General features: G+C 33.9%; 1 protein-coding gene across 1 annotated transcript; it reads right to left on the bottom strand.

Moving 5' to 3' along the window:
- Nucleotides 1-8,004: 8,004 nt before the first annotated feature.
- On the bottom strand, nucleotides 8,005-19,250 carry LOC125680365 (neuroendocrine convertase 2-like). Its single transcript, XM_048919865.2, has 13 exons — nucleotides 19,011-19,250; nucleotides 18,496-18,594; nucleotides 17,969-18,049; nucleotides 17,718-17,846; nucleotides 17,567-17,634; nucleotides 16,178-16,266; nucleotides 15,468-15,640; nucleotides 12,390-12,593; nucleotides 11,976-12,076; nucleotides 11,575-11,690; nucleotides 11,351-11,468; nucleotides 10,359-10,693; nucleotides 8,005-10,130 (listed from the first exon to the last, which is right to left on the bottom strand). Exons 1-13 carry the CDS (start codon nucleotides 19,206-19,208, stop codon nucleotides 9,556-9,558), a joined length of 2,286 nt encoding a protein of 761 aa, XP_048775822.2. The 5' UTR covers nucleotides 19,209-19,250; the 3' UTR covers nucleotides 8,005-9,555.
- Between the last annotated feature and the right edge of the window lie 1,917 nt (nucleotides 19,251-21,167).

The following is a 21,167-nucleotide window of genomic DNA, read 5'->3' on the forward strand; positions in this document are numbered from 1 at the left end:
ATGGGTTACATTTTATGAAATCTGTTATGCAGATGTTCTTTGAAAATACATAATTTTTATTTTCAAATTTTGATATATACTCGTTTCGCAAGACAAACGGGGTCAAAAAGTCACATGATGAAAGTAAACCGGGTCGTCGCCCGGATTTCTGAAACAAGTGCGCCCATTGACTAGCACCTAGGAAATCAATCACTGCCGTCTTCCATATCGAACGAGAATGACCTCCAAAATTTCAGCAAGTCACTCCGAGGAAAAATTATCGGCAATCCGTGCATTATTTGCATATAATGGATGGGACTGGGATACAGACTGGGAAGTAGAAAGGGGAGAAGAAACTCTAGACACGCCTCCATCGATCGAGGTGATTATTCCCCCCGTCCCTGAACATACCGAATGCCCGGAATGGTTTTGTCAACCCTGCGTGGTAGATGACAGGCACAGACAATTGTGGTGGCCACAAAATCCTAAGCCGGCTTCGTCCAAAAACGGAAAAAACCGAAAACTCCTATACAAGAAGTTTTGGACTATGCTATGCCATCGTGGGGTATGGCAGGACAGCCGCTACGTAGAGCGAAAGTCATGTGCCATCAGTTTGGATGTCAGACCACGAAGATTTATTTGGCAGTCAAATGGAATGAAGAGGGAAATAATGCCAAACTGTGTCGTACGCCAAGTTCGGGAATGGTTACCAAATCCCACAAACCTTCCATACATGGGACATATGTGACAGTGATTACATATTCAAAAAAAAAAATATTTAAAAAAAATTTCAATAAAATTTTTAAAAAACCATTGCGTACAATGTTCTGTTTAAAGACCCAACTTTAAGTTAACACCCCCAAATTTATCTATTTATTCACCAACCAAGGGCCCTCAGGGGGCATATACAAATTAACAATTAAACATTATAACTAGATGATACAATTTACACATGTTTCTACATATCTATATGACATATAACAGTTTAATTAAAAGTTTTAAAAAGCACAGGTTTAGGAATGGGCTAAACCTGTTATCTGCAATACATAAATATGACCAAGTTTGAAGGTTTACGGGAAATAGAAATGCGGTATGCATGTAGGTAGAAATTTTAATTTTTTGTTTGCACAAATCAAGACACTAAGCATAATTTTTTATAACCTGAGAAGTTTCCTGCGTATATCATAAAAATATACACAACAGCCGATCTCGTGGCCAGGTAAATTCCAGGTAAATAGCATTGACCATGGATAAGCTCCACCAACATTCAGTGATCCGTGGAGCAACCGTACGGTGTTTTTTTTTTTTTTTTTTTTTTTTTTTTTTTTTTTTTTTGGTCTTTAAACATTTCAAGTATTTGGGGGGTAAAATGTGTCATCTAAAAGTTAAAATTTGTGATTACGCAAAGTTAAGATGCTTTATATTACAATATCAATATTTCACTTGTTTGTATACATAAAGACTCGAGTCTTTGTTTACATAATACAGATTCAAGGCTAAAATATTGCTTTTATTCTTGCATTCAGAAGGGCAACGGAGGGGCTGGCTTATTAATGCTGCAATATCCACAAATACCAAAAAAAGCATACATGTCAGTCTTGCATAAAACCATCATTTCATTTCGGCCTACAAGCTTCTCAACTCCTGGCCCATCACAATAAAACCACACTGTACTTTACTGCATATCTTTCACTTCAAAACCTCTCAACCAACACTATCCAGCTTTATGTGCGAGCCCTGTCATATCTCCACAAAATAAGGCTATTGCCATACCCAACTAAGTCATTCTTGGTGACCAAATCAATTCAAGGCCTAAAACGCACAAACCTCCCTAAACCTGATACTCGCTGCCCCATTACCATCAACATCCTGCATAAAGTTGTGCGAGTACTCCCACAAGTAACCTCATCACAGTACGAAACAGCCCTGTTCAAGTCGGCTTTTTTGTTTAGCATATTTTGGCCTTCTGAGGGTGGGGAAAATTACGGTCACAAGTCAGTTGTCTCACAAAAATCAATATACCATCACATCTCAGAATGTCATAATTGGCCCTATAAAAACTTGCGTCAAAATTCTAATCCCTCATTCAAAAACCGACCAAACTGGGCACCAAACCACCTTAGTTATTAAGAGGGAGCCCAAATTCCAGTCAATATGCCCAGTGCAGGCACTACACATGCTCCAGAGCCTGAGACCTCTAACCTTTCCGTCTTGTCCATTCTTTGTGCAGAGTGATGCAGCCCCCCCCCCCCCCCTTAATAGATATCAGTTTAACGCAATTCTACAAAAAAGCTTTGATAATTGCTGGGGTTCAGGGTAATTTCGCAACACATAGTTTCAGGATCGGCAGGGCCACTGACTTGGCTTTAGGAGGGGCCTCTGATTCTGAGATAATGAAATCCGGTCGATGGAAATCAAATGCATTTACCACATACATTAGAATAAGATTACTAATGGCATATATACTATTACCTTCTATACAGTTTTTAGTAATATGCTATTTTCACTGACCCATACAAAGTCATTCTAGGCAACAAAACCATCTGGATCTAGGGTCCTCAATTCCATATTGGGCAGGCGAGTATGCGAGTCAACACGGAGGTAGAAACCTGGGTCTTCAAGTAACAGTCCAGTGACGCGCCATGCGTGGAATGAAGTAGCACTGCCTCGATACCTTCGTCCTTCATCTGCTTAAATCATTCCCACCTCCAGATATCCTGGAGATTCACCTGGGATAAAATGATCTGGTCTCAGAAGAGCTAAACAGCAAAATTCTGGGGCAGGAAATTCAATGCACGTTTCTCAGGTATCACGCGCTTATGCCCCAAACCATACTTGTTTGGTCCAATATTCTGCCGAGACTTTTTTGGCACGGTGTGTCTCTGAGTAGAAATAAGAAAATTGATCAGAAGCGAAAAAAGGTCAACCGCAGAGCGGCTGCTGCCATTGCAGAGATGGGGGTATCCATCATTAGCCACCCCCATATCTCAATACTTAATCACAATTTGTTTAGGCATGATGGAACTTACTTGTCCAATTCTGGCAATGACATTTTCGTCCAGGATCTAATACAAACGCTAATCAAGTTAATATAATCCCCAAGCACTTTATTAGGGGGGGGGGGGGGGTCAGCCCTAACACACTTTATCGGGGGGGGGGGGGGGTGTTTTTGTGATACATGTACTAGGTTATCGAGTTAATCTAAGCCTTAACCTCTTCGGGGGGGGGGGTGAAATGTGTCTCGGGTCATTAAATTCCTTTTAAACTTTAACTCCCTGCATTGGGGGGATATATACTTTTTGTGAAATGTGTACTCGGGTCATGGCGAGTCCATCATATCGATGGCTGTTGGCGGACCAGGGGAGATAAAAAGGGATTTTTGGATCTCATCTGGCCTGTTGTTCCTCCCCCATCTGTCTGTTACGACGGAGGGCTGTCAGTGTGCGAAGCTGGTCGCCATTCTGTCTACGGTACAAAGTAAAAAATGGATTGGAGAATCACTAGCCTCGATCAACAAATTCTATATTTTCTTTGTGTAAATAAATATTGATAGATTTTGTATTGGTTAACGTCGCTTTCGAGAATCTTTCAGTCATAATTACCTGTGAAGGGCTACAAAATATATCGACGTTTTATCTATTAACTGATCATTTTCATCCGTATGTCGATTCGATATATACCTGTGAACTCGAAATAAAAGACATCACAGAGTCCACATCTGCTTCGCACTTAGATATTTTATTGAAAGTAGATATTAACGGCAAACTAACAACTCAACTGTATTGCAAACGGGATATCCTGATTTCAGCTTTTCCATCGTTAGCTTCCCATGTTTGTGTAGCAATATTCCATTATCACCTGCATATGGTATTTATATTTCAACTGCTTCGATACGCAAGAGCTTGTTCTGCGTATGATAAGTTTTTAAACCGAGACAGGCTACTGACAAACAAGTTGATGTTGATGAGGGTGCTTACTCTTAGACACCTGATCCCACCTCTGGTATGTCCAGGGTGTTTGTCCAACTCTATAATTTGTATTCCTTATAGGAGTTATGAGATTTATCATTATTCTTTATTTTCACCTTTCATTGGATAAGAAACAATCTGAATAGGTCGGTATGCAATATTACATTAAGGTGGGTCGATCCTCATGTGACTTATCAATATTAATGGTTAAAAGTGGAAACACTGTATTAATTTCCACTCAATATAATTTAAACTAACCAATAACCAAAGAAAATGTGTATGTTGCCACCCTTTTAAAGATGTCAGATATACAAAAACACAAGCATATATCAACATAAAAAATCGCACATTTTCATTAAAGAGAATGATGAAAATTAATAAAACGTTGTTGAAGTGACAAATTTCAAATGTCAACAGTTTAAGAAATCTGCAAATTCATAGATATATAAAAATTAATTGAAGATATTAGGGAAATCATTGTGTCATAGACATACAGTAGAGGAAATTCCAGCATAGGAGTTATTGCCCTTGACAACATTTTTAAAATTATAAAAAAAATGATTATCTATGGAAAATAAAAACTTTTTCAGTATCAAAAGTTTACCAAATTTTTTATTTTATTCATTGAATAAAATTCCTTTGAAAGATATATTTCAATTATGCGCAAAATTTAATAAAATAAAGATTTTGCAAAAACCTATGACATCACATGAGGATCGATCTACTTTAATTCAAAAACATTTGTTTTGCATGTATTTTTAATTCCTAACATCTGTAATGTATGCTGAACCTTCTGGTAGGCAATAAGAAAAGTCAGTTTGGACAATAACCATGATTTATTATGTTATGAAGGTATAAAAAAGATAGAAGACATAATAATCTGGATAACCTCCACTGCCCAAATTGGTAGTAGAGAGTACGGGAAAACACGCACTCAAAGCATGATAAAGACTAATTAAGCTATACTAAATATATATAAAAGTGAACACAGATATACAAAAGTCAGCACCAAAACCGATGCCAGCCATCTTAATGAATTTCAGCCATGCAAGAATAGCACCAACTCCTGGGTGGTAGTCCAATACACACAGAAAGAAGGGATTCTGATTTGCAAGTCTACAGTATGTTATGGTCACCATCATAACTAAGTACGATGTTGTCTATACGTGGACCCAACCATTGGTGCAAGAGATCTCGACCACTCGAGTTGATATGAATCATGGGAATCCCTCAATCACTGCATCTGATCGGTCAATAAAAGTTGTGCGGTGCTGGATTTTTTATAATGCCAAATACTGCTTTAGTTTGGGATAATTTTAATCCATTATTTATGCATTATATGGAATTATCGTTTTATCCACCTCTGATCTGTTTTCACATAAATGTGGTATTTATGTTTCAAGTACAACTGTTTTACCCGACTTGCGACTCGGATCATTGAACAGTAATAATAACTTAACCTTAGAGGAATTGGTGTAGTCAACATTAAAGTATATCAGCGTGACCTGTAAATTAAAATGAACAGGGTTTCGTATCCTCTACAACAATTCATTGTGTATTTACATCGGTAAAATATTTAATACCTATAGACCAAAATATTTGATTTGGAAATATTTATGCAGAGCTGTACAGCTTCAATGCTACAGTGTACGTTGTGCATGAAATGTCATGGCTCTATTTGTGCAAATACAGTATTCTCCATCTCCGTTAGATATGATTTTTTCCCAAATCATATCACTGTTCGTTATCTTCACCTTCCATGCATTACTGATAAGACATACCTGCGAAAATTCAGAATCTTATTTTTATATTGGTTTTTAAAAAAATAGACATGATGTTGGTTTGATAATAAAAAAATAAAATCAAAAGAAAAGGAATCTTTGGGAGTAAATACACGAGTACAACATTTAAAATGCATTATATGTTAAACGTAATGCAGACTATTGCAGTTTTATATCAAAGGCTCTTGAAGTCGTCAACAACAACAACAAAATTATTTATTCTCAAATAAATACAACACGTGTATTGTAGAGAAGTAATTCGTAATATAGCATACAATATTGTACATAGCATGCAGTTAACATAGAGGGCATGTCCTCTCCCTTATAACCATTAAAAATTTGCATAATCTTTTAAGTACAATAACATTTTTACACTTAAGAAGCTGTTTAAATTTATATCTATCTGGTCTATTTGTATAATATCTATCCAAGTTTTCCAATCTTGATATCTTAATAGTTTCATCAGTACATATAAATGAATAATGCAACTCATCAGCCAAATCATTATTATTACATACTCTCTTTCATTTCTTGGAATGTTTAACCATCGTCCTGTCTCCACAGGTAATCTACAATTTGATGCTCTAAGTCTACAGAGTATTTCTCTTTTATTTTTAGGAAGTTCATCTAAATAGAATTCAAAATATTTGGTTCATTTTTAAAGATGGAATAGCTGCTTTTGACGAAATACATAAAAGTTCATTCCATTTCTGTATACTCTGATCCTTTTTAAAAAAGCTTCATTTTCCCATACATATGACAATCCACACTCATTTAAAATGTTTCTAATGCATTTTATCCAAGGGTTATTATTATCTTTACATATAAATGAATACATTATTTTTGTGATTTTTCTATTGTCTCATAAAATAATTTTTGACCAAAATTTGATTATTTTTTGTTTTAATATTTATAGACAAAGGATATCGTCCAAGTTCTCCATAAATAAACAAATTCTGAGTATTTTGATTTAATCTAAGTATATATTTACAGTATCGAGTATGTAATTTTTCAATTATGGAAGTGTTTGAAAAAACCCAAATTTTACAACCATACAATAAAATCGGTTGTATAATTCTGTCAAAAAGGTCAAGTTGACATTTGATTGATAAGTTATTTTTCTTACATTTTTTTAGCACATCAAACATTGCTCTAGTTGCTTTGTCATATTGATATTTTATATTATTGGTAAATGAACCATTATTATTACAAAATATACCAAGATACTTGAGTTCATCAACAATTTCAATAGTTTTACAGTCATATATGAAATTGTAGCATGATACAGTTCTTTTACCAAAAGCCATTATTTTTGTCTTTTCTACATTAACCTTTAGACGCCATTTGTCACAATAGTCATAAAAATATCAAGTTTATATTGCAAATCTTTTTCAGTTTGTGATCAGATAATCGTATCATCCGCATAGTGTAACAAAAGTAACTTGACATAGATTTGAATTTCATTTTCAAGTCTCTCTTCCACAAGCGGAAGTCCAACAGCACCTTTTGTTAACAAAAAAATTCAAGGTCATTCAAGTAAATGGAAAATAAAAAAGGTGACAAATTTTTCCCTTGCTGGACTCCCAATTGATAGGGAAAATCGTCAGAAAAATTATTATTCAATTTAATCTTTGCTTTAATACCGTTATACATGCTATTATTCTAAAACATTTACCGTCAACATTGCTCATCAAAAGTTTATTCCAGAGACCAATCCGCCACACCCTATCAAAAGCTTTTTCGTAATCAACGAACGCGCAAAATAATTTTTTTCCAGTCCCTTTGAACAAGTATTGTAAAACATATGATGAAAATATATGATTGTTTGTAGAAAAATTCTTTCTAAAACCAGCTTGGTTGCATAAAATCAATTCTACTTCGTCTGCATAAGTGTTTAATCTATCATTGATTATTGATGTAAATAATTTATTAAGACATTATAAGAAGGTAATGGGTCTATAATTAGCAGCCAGTGATTCGACTCCTTTGTTTTTGTAAATAGGGATTATCTCCCCGTACAACCAATCGCTAGGAAAAATACCTTATTCAAAAACAGCATTAAACAATTGCACATAAACAGGCAGCATAAAATCACACGTTGATTTGATGTATTCATTAACAATATGGTCACAACCTGATGATTTGTTACGCTTCAATGATTTTATACATTGTAATATTTCATCTTCAGTAATAGGTGAATTAATAAAAGTATTTGATTCAATATGGGATAACATATTCAAATCATTTTCAGAAAACAAAAACTCTGGTACAACTAATTCATCTCCCTCATTTAATTCTTTAAAAAAGTTATAAAGTTCATCTATGCTATTTTTATCAACAGTTTTCTTACTTTTTCTACCATTCAATATTTTCCAATATTCTTTCAACATGATTTTTTCAATTCACTCAACCTTTTTGTAGATTAAACTTGTGTTTGTTTACAGCTTTTTTCATAGTTTTCTTATATATTTTTTTTCTTTCTCAAGAAGGTTTATTTTCAAAATTTCGTTTCCATAAATTCTATACAATCTTTTGTCTTTTCTATAACAGTGCCTTGCATTTAAACATTCACAAGTAAACCATGGTTTCTTAAATCTTTTGTTAAATTTCTTTTTCTATTTTCTTTGACACCAAAAGAATACTTCGCACAGTCTAAAAAAAAGTACATAGTTTATCAACAGCATCATCAATAAAAGAACTGGTTATGTCAGATACGTGTATTTCGTCAAACACAGTACATAATTCATTTACATAATCAATATTTTCATAATTTTTTTCTCTAAATAAGCTTGCTTTCTCATCCCTCCATTTACATGTATTAGGCAAATCAGGATTTGTATCATTTCCTGTTTCGTCGTTATGTATATTGATTCTGAGTACTTTCAAACAAATAGATATAGGATTATGAACATCGGATAAAATTGATGAAATGGGTTGAACAGAAAAATTATCTACAACTGAAAAAAAAATTTAATTCCCAATACAATAATCTACTACACTAGTGTTTTTACAAGTAGTATGTCCTACGAGACGGTCACTTCCGACTCGACCATTCATAATGTATAAATTCATATGTTTAATTATATAAATCAAGTAGTTTCTTACCAAAATTATTTGTGTCCTTGTCCATTGACACTCTGTACATATTCACATTTGGAAAATCGTTTATAGTCAAGTCATTTTCAGAACAACATAATACATCCTCTAAATCGTCCTCTAACATATCACATTTATCTGCTGTTCGACTATTAAAGTCACCAATAAGTGCTACTAGATCATGATCATTGGAGAATCGGTTAATATCCAATTCAATTTCATCAAACACAGTAGGTGAAACATATTTAGAGTTTTCTGGTGGAATATATGTTACACCAAGTAAGAGTTTTCTGACATTTCTATTGTTTGAGTAATCAAATGACAGAGATAACCAAAATACCCAAGTAAATTTGAATCCAAAATTTTGATATCTTTTATATTGCTTAAAGATGTTTTTTACAATATACCACACTCACGCCGGATTTAAAGCGTGATAACTCGTGCCTATGCTTTGTGTAACAATCAAAATTTGGTATGTCTAAAATATCTGTACCATCAGTTTTTGATTCAACTACACAGATAATTTTGTATTTTTCTATGAAGTCTAGAAATTCTGGGCAGAGAAGTTAAGGTTTTAAACCACATACATTAAGGCATAAAATATTCAAATAATTACCAGTACTTGTAAGAGAGTGTGAATAACTTGCACAGTCAGATGACAGTTGTGGGTTTGAAATAGAGTTTACATCAGGATTGTCAGAGTCACATTCTGTTGATCCTCCGCGACAGTCCTAGCGTTGAGAGTTCATTCTTCTGCCTCTAATGGGGACTCCATGGTTCCTTCCGGTTGTGGGGTCAGTATCCATGTGGTTGTTGTTTACGTGCTCACGTGGGTTAAATAACTTATTGTTGATATAAAGTTTGTCACCATTCATCACTGCTTTCATCCCTTGTTGTCTGGCGTGCTTGTAATGTGGGTATAACTCTTTGTGTCTTTCGTTGATTTCACGAGGGTACCTGTTTTGGTCGTTAGATGATATCACGAACACTCCTGATCTGGAATTGGTGGCTGGTGTGTCGCTTTTACGGATATGATATCTACGAAAAACAAGCCGAGCAAATACAATTACGACGCTAAAAATGCTTAAAATGCTGATTCCCACAATAATCCCCGTAACAGCTCCTGCACTTAAACTTCCGCTGTCGGATCTCCTAGTGCTATCGTAGATGTTTGAATAAGATGTAGTCGTGGTCGTAGTAGTTGTGGTTGAGAAATGGGTTCTATCTGAGGTCTTAGTTGGGATTGTGGTTGTGTGTTTGGTGGTTCTTGTTCCATAGAATCGAAGGTTCCATGATTTTAATGTTACTGAAAATGAAAATGCAAACTTTTTACTGTCCTGTTCACTTATATCCAGTGGTGTAAATGCTGATAAAATCGACCTGCTGTTTAATACACACTATAAATTTACATGTAATGAAATAATAAAGTGCACTTTCCTGAAACGAATTACATACTGATGACCACAAATGAAGACAAAAGAAATACGGTATATCAATTAATTGTAAATTTCGAACACATTAAATCAAATCAAACCTTTGTGAAAGAGTGTGGATCGCTTTGTGGACAATCTCAATATCCATGTGCCCTGCACATTCTCTCCCCAGAAATGAACAGAACTAAACGTCCAAGTTTGAGATCCAGACAGGTACTTTGTAAGAATTGAATCTTTGGGTCTGGGAGTCATTAACAGTGATATTGTTCCTGATGGTGATTCCAAAGTCAGGCCTATATCCCCTCTCCTGTCAGTATAGCTGAAGGACACCTCTACCTGAACATGTTCCAAACTAGATATGACGCAGATACTCCCCGTCACTTTAACCGAACTTGAAACTGTAGGTAGCGAGTAAAATGAATACGGGTCCGTGCTCCTGAAACATGTTAGGGTTAAACATATACACATAGTAATCGAATTTCAAATGATTCTAATACATACATACAGGCATACATACATACATACATGTCAGATGCTAGCATTGCAAGTACAACTACATCCAACGTTATGAATAAGATATACACTGTGATCAGTAGATAACCAAATATATTACCAAAGTGCATATGACAAAATCTTCCATCACTAATAAATGTCCCTGTTTACATTTCTGACGTATCAAATTTAGAATAAAGGTAGAACGTAAAGTTTAGATGTTATAGAGTTTAGAAATTCTCTATCATAGCTCAGTACCTGTAGATACATTGTATGTTACAGAGTTTAGAAATTCTCTATCATAGCTCAGTACCTGTAGACATGTTATAGAGTTTAGAAATTCTCTATCATAGCTCAGTACCTGTAGACATGTTATAGAGTTTAGAAATTCTCTATCATAGCTCAGTACCTGTAGATATGTTACACAGTTTAGAAATTTTCTATCATAGCTCAGTACCTGTAGACATGTTATAGAGTTTAGAAATTCTCTATCATAGTTCAGTACCTGTAGACATGTTATAGAGTTTAGAAATTCTCTATCATAGTTCAGTACCTGTATATATGTAACAGAGTTTAGAAATTCTCTATCATAGCTCAGTACCTGTAAACATAGTTTGTTTTGGTGGAACATGTCTTCTGGGATGCCACGGGTGTCCATGACTTTGCTCGTGTTACCATCGCCTCTGCATCCATTAATCCAAAACCCAAAATATGACTCACTGTGAAAGGAGTTGTAGCCCATTGTTAAAAATAAAATACCCATATTTTAAATGTCTCTAAAGCTGATACGGATTTTTAAAATATTGAGAAAATAATATGATTTACCGTAAAATCCTGCTCCATTTCTATGCCAGGAGGCCTCGGAAAGTCCATCATCAATGTTGTATCTTTTGCTTGTTTGCACAATTAGATGTTGGATATCTCGCCAAGTTAACGATGGACTGAATATGTAAATAATTCAGAATGCAATATCACAATGATTAGTAAAAATGAACTGTTTTGACATAGTGAATATAGTCTAGATTTTGATGATAAGGATATTCAACATTAGTTAGTGAAACTTTATACAAGATGAATCGATACAGAAAATGATAAGACATAGGTGTAGAAACAAAATTATATATAAACCAGGTACATTTGAAACGTTACTTTTTGATACTTATATGTGTAATTGCTTCACAAGAAATACATGTGCTACTGAAGGGGAAGACGTGAATTTTGTTTACTTTGCCTGTAATGTTAGAGCCACAATGGCTGAAGCTTGAGGAGTGGAGAATGATGTTCCTTTCAGTCCACCAACACAGTCCGAGAACAGAGACGTGGAGGTCTACATAAATGAAATGTTAGTCAACAAAGGCACGACCAAGCTAGGTTTCCCCGGATTAAATGACAACGGTACCTTTTCCAACATTAACTTTAGATAATATGTGTGCATGACCTTTGATTTAGATATAAACATCAATTTCCTCCCTGTCACATACAATGTATACAGTAAGTATAGGATTAAAGAGTCCACAATATTTGCTATATCTAATTACTCTTTGCAATTTAAGAACAAAAATATATTATGGGTTTCAAACATATTGAAAATTATTTCTTAGATAATACGAAGAATTGTATATGCACATGTAAATGTATACCAGATTCCTCGACATGGTGCCAGAGTACGTTGCAGCGAAGACAGCGGAACATACTTCCGCATACCAAGCGGCCGCTCCGTCCGATCCGACGCTTGTTATAGGAATCGTGTACACGCTGTTGACGTATCCATCCGCATTACAATTGTCCGCCAATCCGCCGTTACCTGCGGCCCAGACGTACACCACACCTTTCCTGTCTCGTCCCTATATTTATAAATTAGCTATACTGATCCACAAAATTATCGCCCCATCACACCATTAAGTTGTCTTAATTGGGAAAGTTTTTATATCTGTTTTGTGTAGAAGATTGATAACGTATGCTAATAATATTGATCTTCTTAAGGAAAATCAGACTGGTTTCAGGGCCCAATACTCTACTGCTGATAATATGTTTGTACTATACTCCCTGATTGAATTGTCATTACTTAAGAAAAAGAAATTATATTGTGCTTTTATTGACTTTAAGGCTGCATTTGATAAAGTATGGCGATTGGGAGTATGGAAAGAACTTGTGAAATATAACTTAACAGGGAAATGCCTGAATTTTATCGTTAACTTGTATAATGATTGTAAATCTAGAATTTTACACAATAATAATTATTCTGAATACTTTCCTTGTCAAAATGGAGTTCGACAGGGCGAAACTTTGTCTCCTCTTTTTGCATTATATCTTAACGACTTAGAAGAATTTTTGATACATGAACATGTTATTGGTTTGAGCAACTTATCTGATGAAATTGAACAAAAATTGGACTGTTTTATAAGGCTCATATTAATGTTATATGCAGATGATACAGTACTGATGTCTGAAACTAAAGATAACCTTCAATACCAACTGAATTGTTTTCAAAAATTCTGTGAAGAGTGGAAATTGCAAGTGAACGTGGATAAAACTAAATATTTTATTTTTGGCAAAGGTAGACAATCCTCAAATTTAATATTTCTATACAATAATAATGAAATTGAAATTGTTAAAGAATTCAAATACTTACGAGTTATTTTCTCAAAAACTGGTCCTTTTACAATACCAGAAAATATGTTGTTCAAAGAGTAACCAGAGTTATGTATGCCATCATTAAAAAAAAAAGAGAGAGTTGAATTTATCTATCGATTGTCAACTTGATATGTTTGATAAAATGGTTGTTCCAATACTTTTTTATGGATGTGAATTATGGGGTTTTGAAAATTTAGATATAATCAAGAGACTGAATCTGAAATTTTGTAAACTTACATTGAATCTTAAGACAACTACCCCGAATTATATGATTTATGGTGAACTTAATAGATATCCATTGTGTATACATGTCAAAATTAGAATGATAAAATTCTGGTTAAAATTGTTGAATGGTAAAGACACAAAGTTGTCTAGTATTTTGTACAATTTTTTATATAACTCAACAACAGACAATGTTGATTTTAAATGGGTTAGAAATATATAGAAAATTTTACAAGAATGCGGTTTAAATTATATCTGGATTTTACAATCTGTAAAAAATAATTTTAAAAAATTGGCTGATTAGTGTTATTAAACAAACTCTGAATGATCAATTTCAACAGAAATTAGTTTCTGAATGTAATACATCAGGAAAAGGTGTACTTTATAATTTATTTACAAATAGTATTTTTACGTCGAGAAATTATCTAGAAGCCAATGTACCAAGAAATATTATTCTTATATTAGCAAAATTTAGAGCAAGTAATCACAGGTTACCTATTGAGACAGGCAGATGGAGTGGTGTGCCCAGAAACCAGAGAATTTGTAATTTATGTTAAAATGAGGTTGGGGATGAGTTTCACTATATCATGACTTGTTCAGCTCTAAGGGATAGTAGAAAATTTATTTACCTTCTAAATATACAAACAGACCAAATGTCATAAAATTCTTTAACTTGTTTTCATGTAAAAAGTTATCTGTTATGAGTAATCTTTCCAAATTCATAATTATAATTCACAAGAGAGTTACCCTTCCAGGTTAAAATTATAAACTGTACACTCTTTCATGCATTGCATCAACTGAATTCTTTGTTTATCAATGTGTATATACATGTATGTATATCTTCTCTGTGCTGTTTTGTGCAATATGAGAATGAATTGAATTGAATTAAAGAAACATACGATTATATTACAGTATATATCCATATTCATTATCGTGGAATAATTTCAAAGAATTTTGAACATTCACCGTATTCAAAATAGGAAAATTTAGAGAAAATGGTACGTGTAATCGCATCGTCAAAAAAGTAATTTACATACACTTCTACGCTGGCAAATTTCTGTTTGATCGTTGACCTCTACACATTACATCGGGAAAAATATCAAACAAAGTAAGAAGACAAAAGAACATCAAACAAACACAAAACAACCAAAATATTTCTGCTTATCATAATGATGAAAAAATGATGTCGCACATTCATCATATTCAACTTTGGGGACAGCATATAGTTACCAACGTCAGACTGCAAATGTCGCTATCAATGTAGTTATCCATATCAATGTTTTAAACAATAATAATGATATTTATTGAATCCAGTTTGGGGCTTTGGGGCCCTTGAGAGCATACAGTAAAGAACAACATACAAAAGAAGAAAGTCAAAATTGATAGAAGTAACATCTTGATATAAAAAAAAAAAAGAAAAAAAAAAGAAAAGTAAAATGACTACAGAATATAGCACTTGGGGATTATCTGTATGCGGTAAATGCTTATAGGACTTACACATGTGATTGATATACAAGCAACACAGAACCTGTAATATGTACACGTGTACTTGAGTATCAACATTATTACTCTATTACATTTGTTTGGTTCTTTTTAAGGTTATATAATGTTCTATTTCTTGTTTTTAAAATATTGATTAAAATTTGCCTTGATAAGCAACATATCATTCTCATTGGACACGAGACACAGAATATTTTCTTTATTTGTTAAACAATAGAAATTTTTGTTATTTTTAGTAATATCCTCAAAAAAGCATTTCTATCACCTTTATATACAGGGCATTCAATCAGTGAATGAATCTCATCTTCCACACACTTTATGTCGCACATACATAAGCAGAATGTTATCTATATTTAACTTACCTTGGTTATCCCATCAGACAGAGCACTCATTGTAACAGGGCCTGGTTTCATGTATCCGTAACCATCTACTGGACCCCAGCTGTTGGAGTAAATATCCACTCCTCTCAGGTGATGTATGAGGGCTTTTGCTTCAGTAATGTCAGTAATACCGATACTTCCGATGAGCCTTATTCCTAGTTAAAAGGAAAGTTCAAGAGGTTAATTACTTGTAGTTTTTCTTTTCATTGTTCTCTACAGAAAAAAGTATGATTGGAAAAGTCATATACTTGGATAGAAATTTGGGGATATTTTTTAACTCCAGGTGTCCTTTCTTTTATGTTCATAATTTTTATAATGATACTGATGTTCTCTGTCATGTGTGAAAAGAATTGGATGTTCAATTTTGAACTTAACATTGATTAAAATTTCCGAGGATTGGCTATAAGAAAACAACATTAGTCACTATCGTAATTTCGCAACTTTTAAAGTTACGAGTAATTTAACTTCCCTGTTGCAATAGTCCCGGTTTATTCTTTTTTAAAAACAAATTTCTTTAAAATCCCAAACCGTATTTCGCAATGAAATTTAATATGCATGAATATTAGGGGGTTTTCTATTTTCCTTGTAAAACGGGAATGTCCCGTAATTATCTGGCAAAGAAAATCAACAACGAAATAAAATGTAAACATGAAAATATGAGAAATAAGATGATTATTCTGAATGTTGTATACCTATGATAGTAGATTCGTGTGCAATTCCTACAATACACACGTCATTGTTTGCCTCGGCCGCTATCAGTCCCGACACCTGTGTTCCATGGCTGTTTTTAACAAAAAATATATGTACTTAATTTATGAATCTTGGCTGTATTATTTACCACTAGCTTTGTCCTCTCAATAAGCGATGAAATATACATGTACATTTAGCAAAATCAAAAAAGGTAAATAATTACGAGATCACAATTAATAAAGAAAACTATAGGGGGTGTACAATGCAAGACTGTCACACGGACACGCAGAATTTGTCGAAAATGACATCTAATTATGATACTGTATCAAAGGAAACCCTCAAGGCGGAAAATATGACGAAGAAACCGAGCCAATCTAATTGAAATTAGATGTTAGATCCGCTCACATACTCGCTACACGAGCATGTGAGCGGATCTAACATCTAATTCTAATTAGATTGAAACCGAGCTGGAGATATCGTGATATTACGATATCAGTTATGGGGTATAAATCCGTATTAATTTCCTGGTGCCTTTAATGTAGTGGATCTTATCAGTAACCATCACCCCGAAACACGCCGGGGATATTATATTTGTATGTCATACTTTCAATTCCGATTCAGAAATTATTCCGTGTATCCATCGTTTTATGTCCCGAAATAATACAAGCAATCCTTTATATTTTTAATTTGTAATTCACATGTGCATTGTTTCTTTCTATAAATATATAAGATTTTGATTTATATCAGTTAGAAAAATGAAGTGCTTTTATCGAGAAATAAAGTACATTAAAACTGACAAAACATTGATAAATTGAAATGTAAAAGTTTATCCGTAATTATTGTTTTATGTTTATTTTGACGATTCTTCAGAAGACTTTACAATTCACTATAATTTATGTAAAGTTACAGTTTTACATCATCTAATGTTCCAGAAATATGATTCTAAATAATGTACATGGTATATGCGATATGAAGATTGCATTATTTCCTTCAGATATCAAATGTTATTTCCTCAGGTACAAGTATAACTCATGCCACTATATAGGATTACATATAGATACACAAGTTCTATCAGCACACTATCACTACAACCACTGTTTAACATAAATTCGACCTACTATTGACGCTTATTCAACGTTGAAATATCAATACCAAAATTCCAATGTCGTATCAGTTTTCCAAAGCAACTCACTTTTCAATGTTAATAATTATTGTTGAATCAATGTCGAGGTGGCTGTTCAGAACCTACTTCTTAGATGACCGCATGATTACTTAGTATGTGTGTTTAATTAATAAATAATTAATAATGTGTTTGATTGATAAATAACTGTGTGTTATCACTTGACAATTGTTATGATTGTGTTCTATACATAAATAAATGCAAGGTGTACCTGTCACTGATGTTAGTTGGGGAGGGATCTGAATCTTGATCACGATAATCGTAGCTATTCGGAATATCCTGAAAGAGAAGAAAAGAGGTTGTATTGAAGCCACTTTTTTCTTTCATCGTGTAACATGTATTCTAGATATAAAGTTACCCACTATGTTCCTCATGAGGTCTGGATGATTTACTTGCACTCCGTCGTCAACTACAGCAATAACAATTCCAGATCCGTTCCTGCCCTTCCTCCACGCTGCTTCAACGGTCATACTCGGTTGAACATCGCCGTTCTGTTGAAAAGATATGGGGTAAATCACTGGAATATCTTCACACACACAAACAGAAATACAAATCGCATATGATTTTGATGCAATAAGTTTAAGAGTAGCACGGATACTTAGAACTGCATTACCAAGGCCCACATGTCCGTCCACTGAGCGTCATTTGTTTTTATGTAATTTCTGTGAAGGTGTTGCATTTCAAGACTTTTTATCTAAAAGATAAACATGTACATAAAAGAAATAACTGTTAAAGCAATAGACTTCACTTGCTGATAACAAATTTTATAGATGACCATAACTGTCGATGAAATGCCTTACTCGTGATGAAAATAGAACATGATCTATAGTTTCTTACTCAGACATTACACAACAAGTTGCATTCAATTTCTGAAACGCCAAATAATGAAAGATAAACTTTATACAAGCAAGATACTCTTGTGACAGTAGGTCAATAAAGGCAAAAGTTATACACGACAGGCTGTTTTCACATCAAATATATTTCAAAGCACAGAGTACTAAAAGTTTTGCGAGACGGGACGGGGAGGAAAACTAGTGTCCGTTACAATTTTACAAGAAACCGAGATGTGTTGAGCAATAATCATTACTCACTTCCAGGTGTGTTTTTTTTTTTTCAATTTTCATATATTAGCACTAATACCTTGTACAGTTTTTTGGCGATTTCTTCAATTTTTCTCTCACCACCTACTGCTTTCACTCTTGTCGTCGGGCATTTGATGTGGTAATAAATACTCGTTATCTATAAAAACAGTTGTAATTTCTAACTCCTCATAGTGTTCTTATTTTCTATCATGAAATGTTTAACATATAAATGTCATTTTAATAAAAGATTTAAACGACTGAAATTTTAATCAATTAGAAATATATGTACATGTATATTCGTCTTTAAAGTACACGTAAACTATTCCTACTAAAATCTTTAACCTATCCATAGAGAGTGGTTTAATGAGTATATTGATTAGATAAAAATATAATTCATGATTAGACCCATCCAATTAAAAACATAATAAAAAAGGCATCCGTTCCCTTTAAGTGGACAATTCCTGGCCTTGGATTTGGAGAAGACCACTCACAAGCACGAGCTACTAATTCGTGTGCATGAATTGCCCAGCTGTTAATGTGTAGTACTTTCAGTATTTAAACTGCGAAACTCACCTGTCCTATAAAAATGCACCCGTTTCCATTACAGAAGTCAATAACATGTTCCTTATTTTCTGCCTGTACAGAGAATTCATTATCATTGCCAGAAAGTACTAAACTCGTGACTTCTGATGATTGAAATAGGGTGCCAAGGAGCAATAGTATCACAAACTTTTTTCCATGCATCTCTAAAGCAAAGAACTGCAGGTACATTTTATACCCAAGTTCATAGATCAGGAAGCTAAATTGGAATATAAATTCAATCATATGATATCCTGCTTTTTATATGGTCCTAAGTAGGATGGGCTGTTTTTTAAATAGCTCGAATATCTGTACTCGTATCATTAGAACAATCACATTACTTATATACATCTCATTGAACGAAGGGCACCCCTTTCCCTTAACGAGACTAATGATCTGACACATCGAATACGGTATTCATCTGAATTTTTTCCATGATTATAGAAGTTATTGTTACGACTTTTATAATAATTCATTAACAGTTACTGATATGTACAAAACATGGATGAACACAAAATAGCTTTTAGTTTGATCTAACATGTTTTGTGATGACACATATCTTGAAAGTAATGTCAAAAACCGTCCAATATGTCAAATATTTAATGGTCCGGGACTGATTTGGGAAATTTGCGCCTTACACTGATAACTTTAAAGTTGAAACATTTTACCGAACTTAGGTTTTCATGAAATGATATACATGTATATGGGCATAGTCAAAACTATTATAAAACTATTATAAGTATACTTAACGCTGAACACTACACAATTTTATGCTGATCGTGTTGTAAACCAATCGGCTTGCCGGAAAAGCCCGAGAATGTGCGATTGAGCGTCCCCGTTCTGGGCGCTTCGTTTGGAAAATTTCCATAAGACGGACTCAAGGCTAAAATAATGGATTGAAGAAACGAACGGACATATTTGATTTATTCAACAATTATCAAAACTTATTTCGAAATCAAGCATCGATAAACAAAGAATTTACTTCCTATCATGGTCATTAAAACAAAAAAGAAAACTGGCTTAGATCCGTCAAGCGTGTCCGCCACTATACTCTCATCTTTTGCTATTTCAGGGTGGTTTATCGAAAACGAAAGTAGGTTTCAAAATTCTGAATTAATTTTACGATATTTACTACTAAAGAAAGATTCTATCATAGCTTACGGACTTCACCTCACATATAGCGTAATGGGGTAATGCCGATGGCGGTTAAAAAAAGAATTGCGTCTAGAAGAACTCGTCCTTCATAGATTGAACGATTAAACGGTGTAAGAGTAACTTACAAGACTTTGCTAATGGCCAGAAGTTGTCTTTTTTTGTACGTTATGAAAACTATACACGGGGTCTTGAAATAGGTAACTGATCGAGGCCCGTAGGGCCAAGATCAGGTCTTTCTCTCACAGAATGGACAGTTTGAGGCTTGTATCCAACTTAAAACATTACATCCTTTGTTCTAAGAACGGACAGGCTCAGGTAAACCCATTGACAATGATAATTATGAATAGAGCTATTTTTGAATAGTCTGACAGTATCACCAGTCTTGTGTAGAAGTCTGTTTCTTTTGTTCACTTGTTGGATAAGTAATCTGTACTGCAGGTTTTATATTCACTCACTCTGTAGTACTGAGCCATATCAACATGTCCTCTGATGGGGAGAGCATTTTTATTGCACAATCAAAATTTTAACGATTTTAATGAAAGTACTGCGAATATTATCTTTTTAATGAGTGTGATATTCTGGATATCGAGGGTGAGATGGTCACGGAGCCAAATTTTGATCTGAAATGCATTGTGTTTTCGAATATTTGGATGAGGAAATAATTAACGCCAGCCAAAAGAACCTAATACGCCCATCTCGTGAAATGAAATGAAATAATTCATGAACGTGAAAATAAGAAATCAGAATTAGGATATGTTAATAAAGAAAACATAAAAAAGCGTTCTGAAGAAGTTTCGGAATGTACCGTACCTCTGGATCCAGCGAAATTCAAATACAGCATGCATGCGAGTTTGTCTTTCAAATTTAAGTTTTGATGCCATATGATAATGGCTAATGGAATTTTAAAAAATTGTGAATCTTAAAGTTCGAGCAAAGAATTCTACTAAAGGGAAATATCGTTTTTAAGTGTTTCAGTGATTTGTTCTGATATCTGTG

Source organism: Ostrea edulis, chromosome 2, assembly GCF_947568905.1.
Source record: "Ostrea edulis chromosome 2, xbOstEdul1.1, whole genome shotgun sequence".
In the NCBI taxonomy this organism is placed as follows: Eukaryota; Metazoa; Mollusca; class Bivalvia; order Ostreida; family Ostreidae; genus Ostrea; species Ostrea edulis.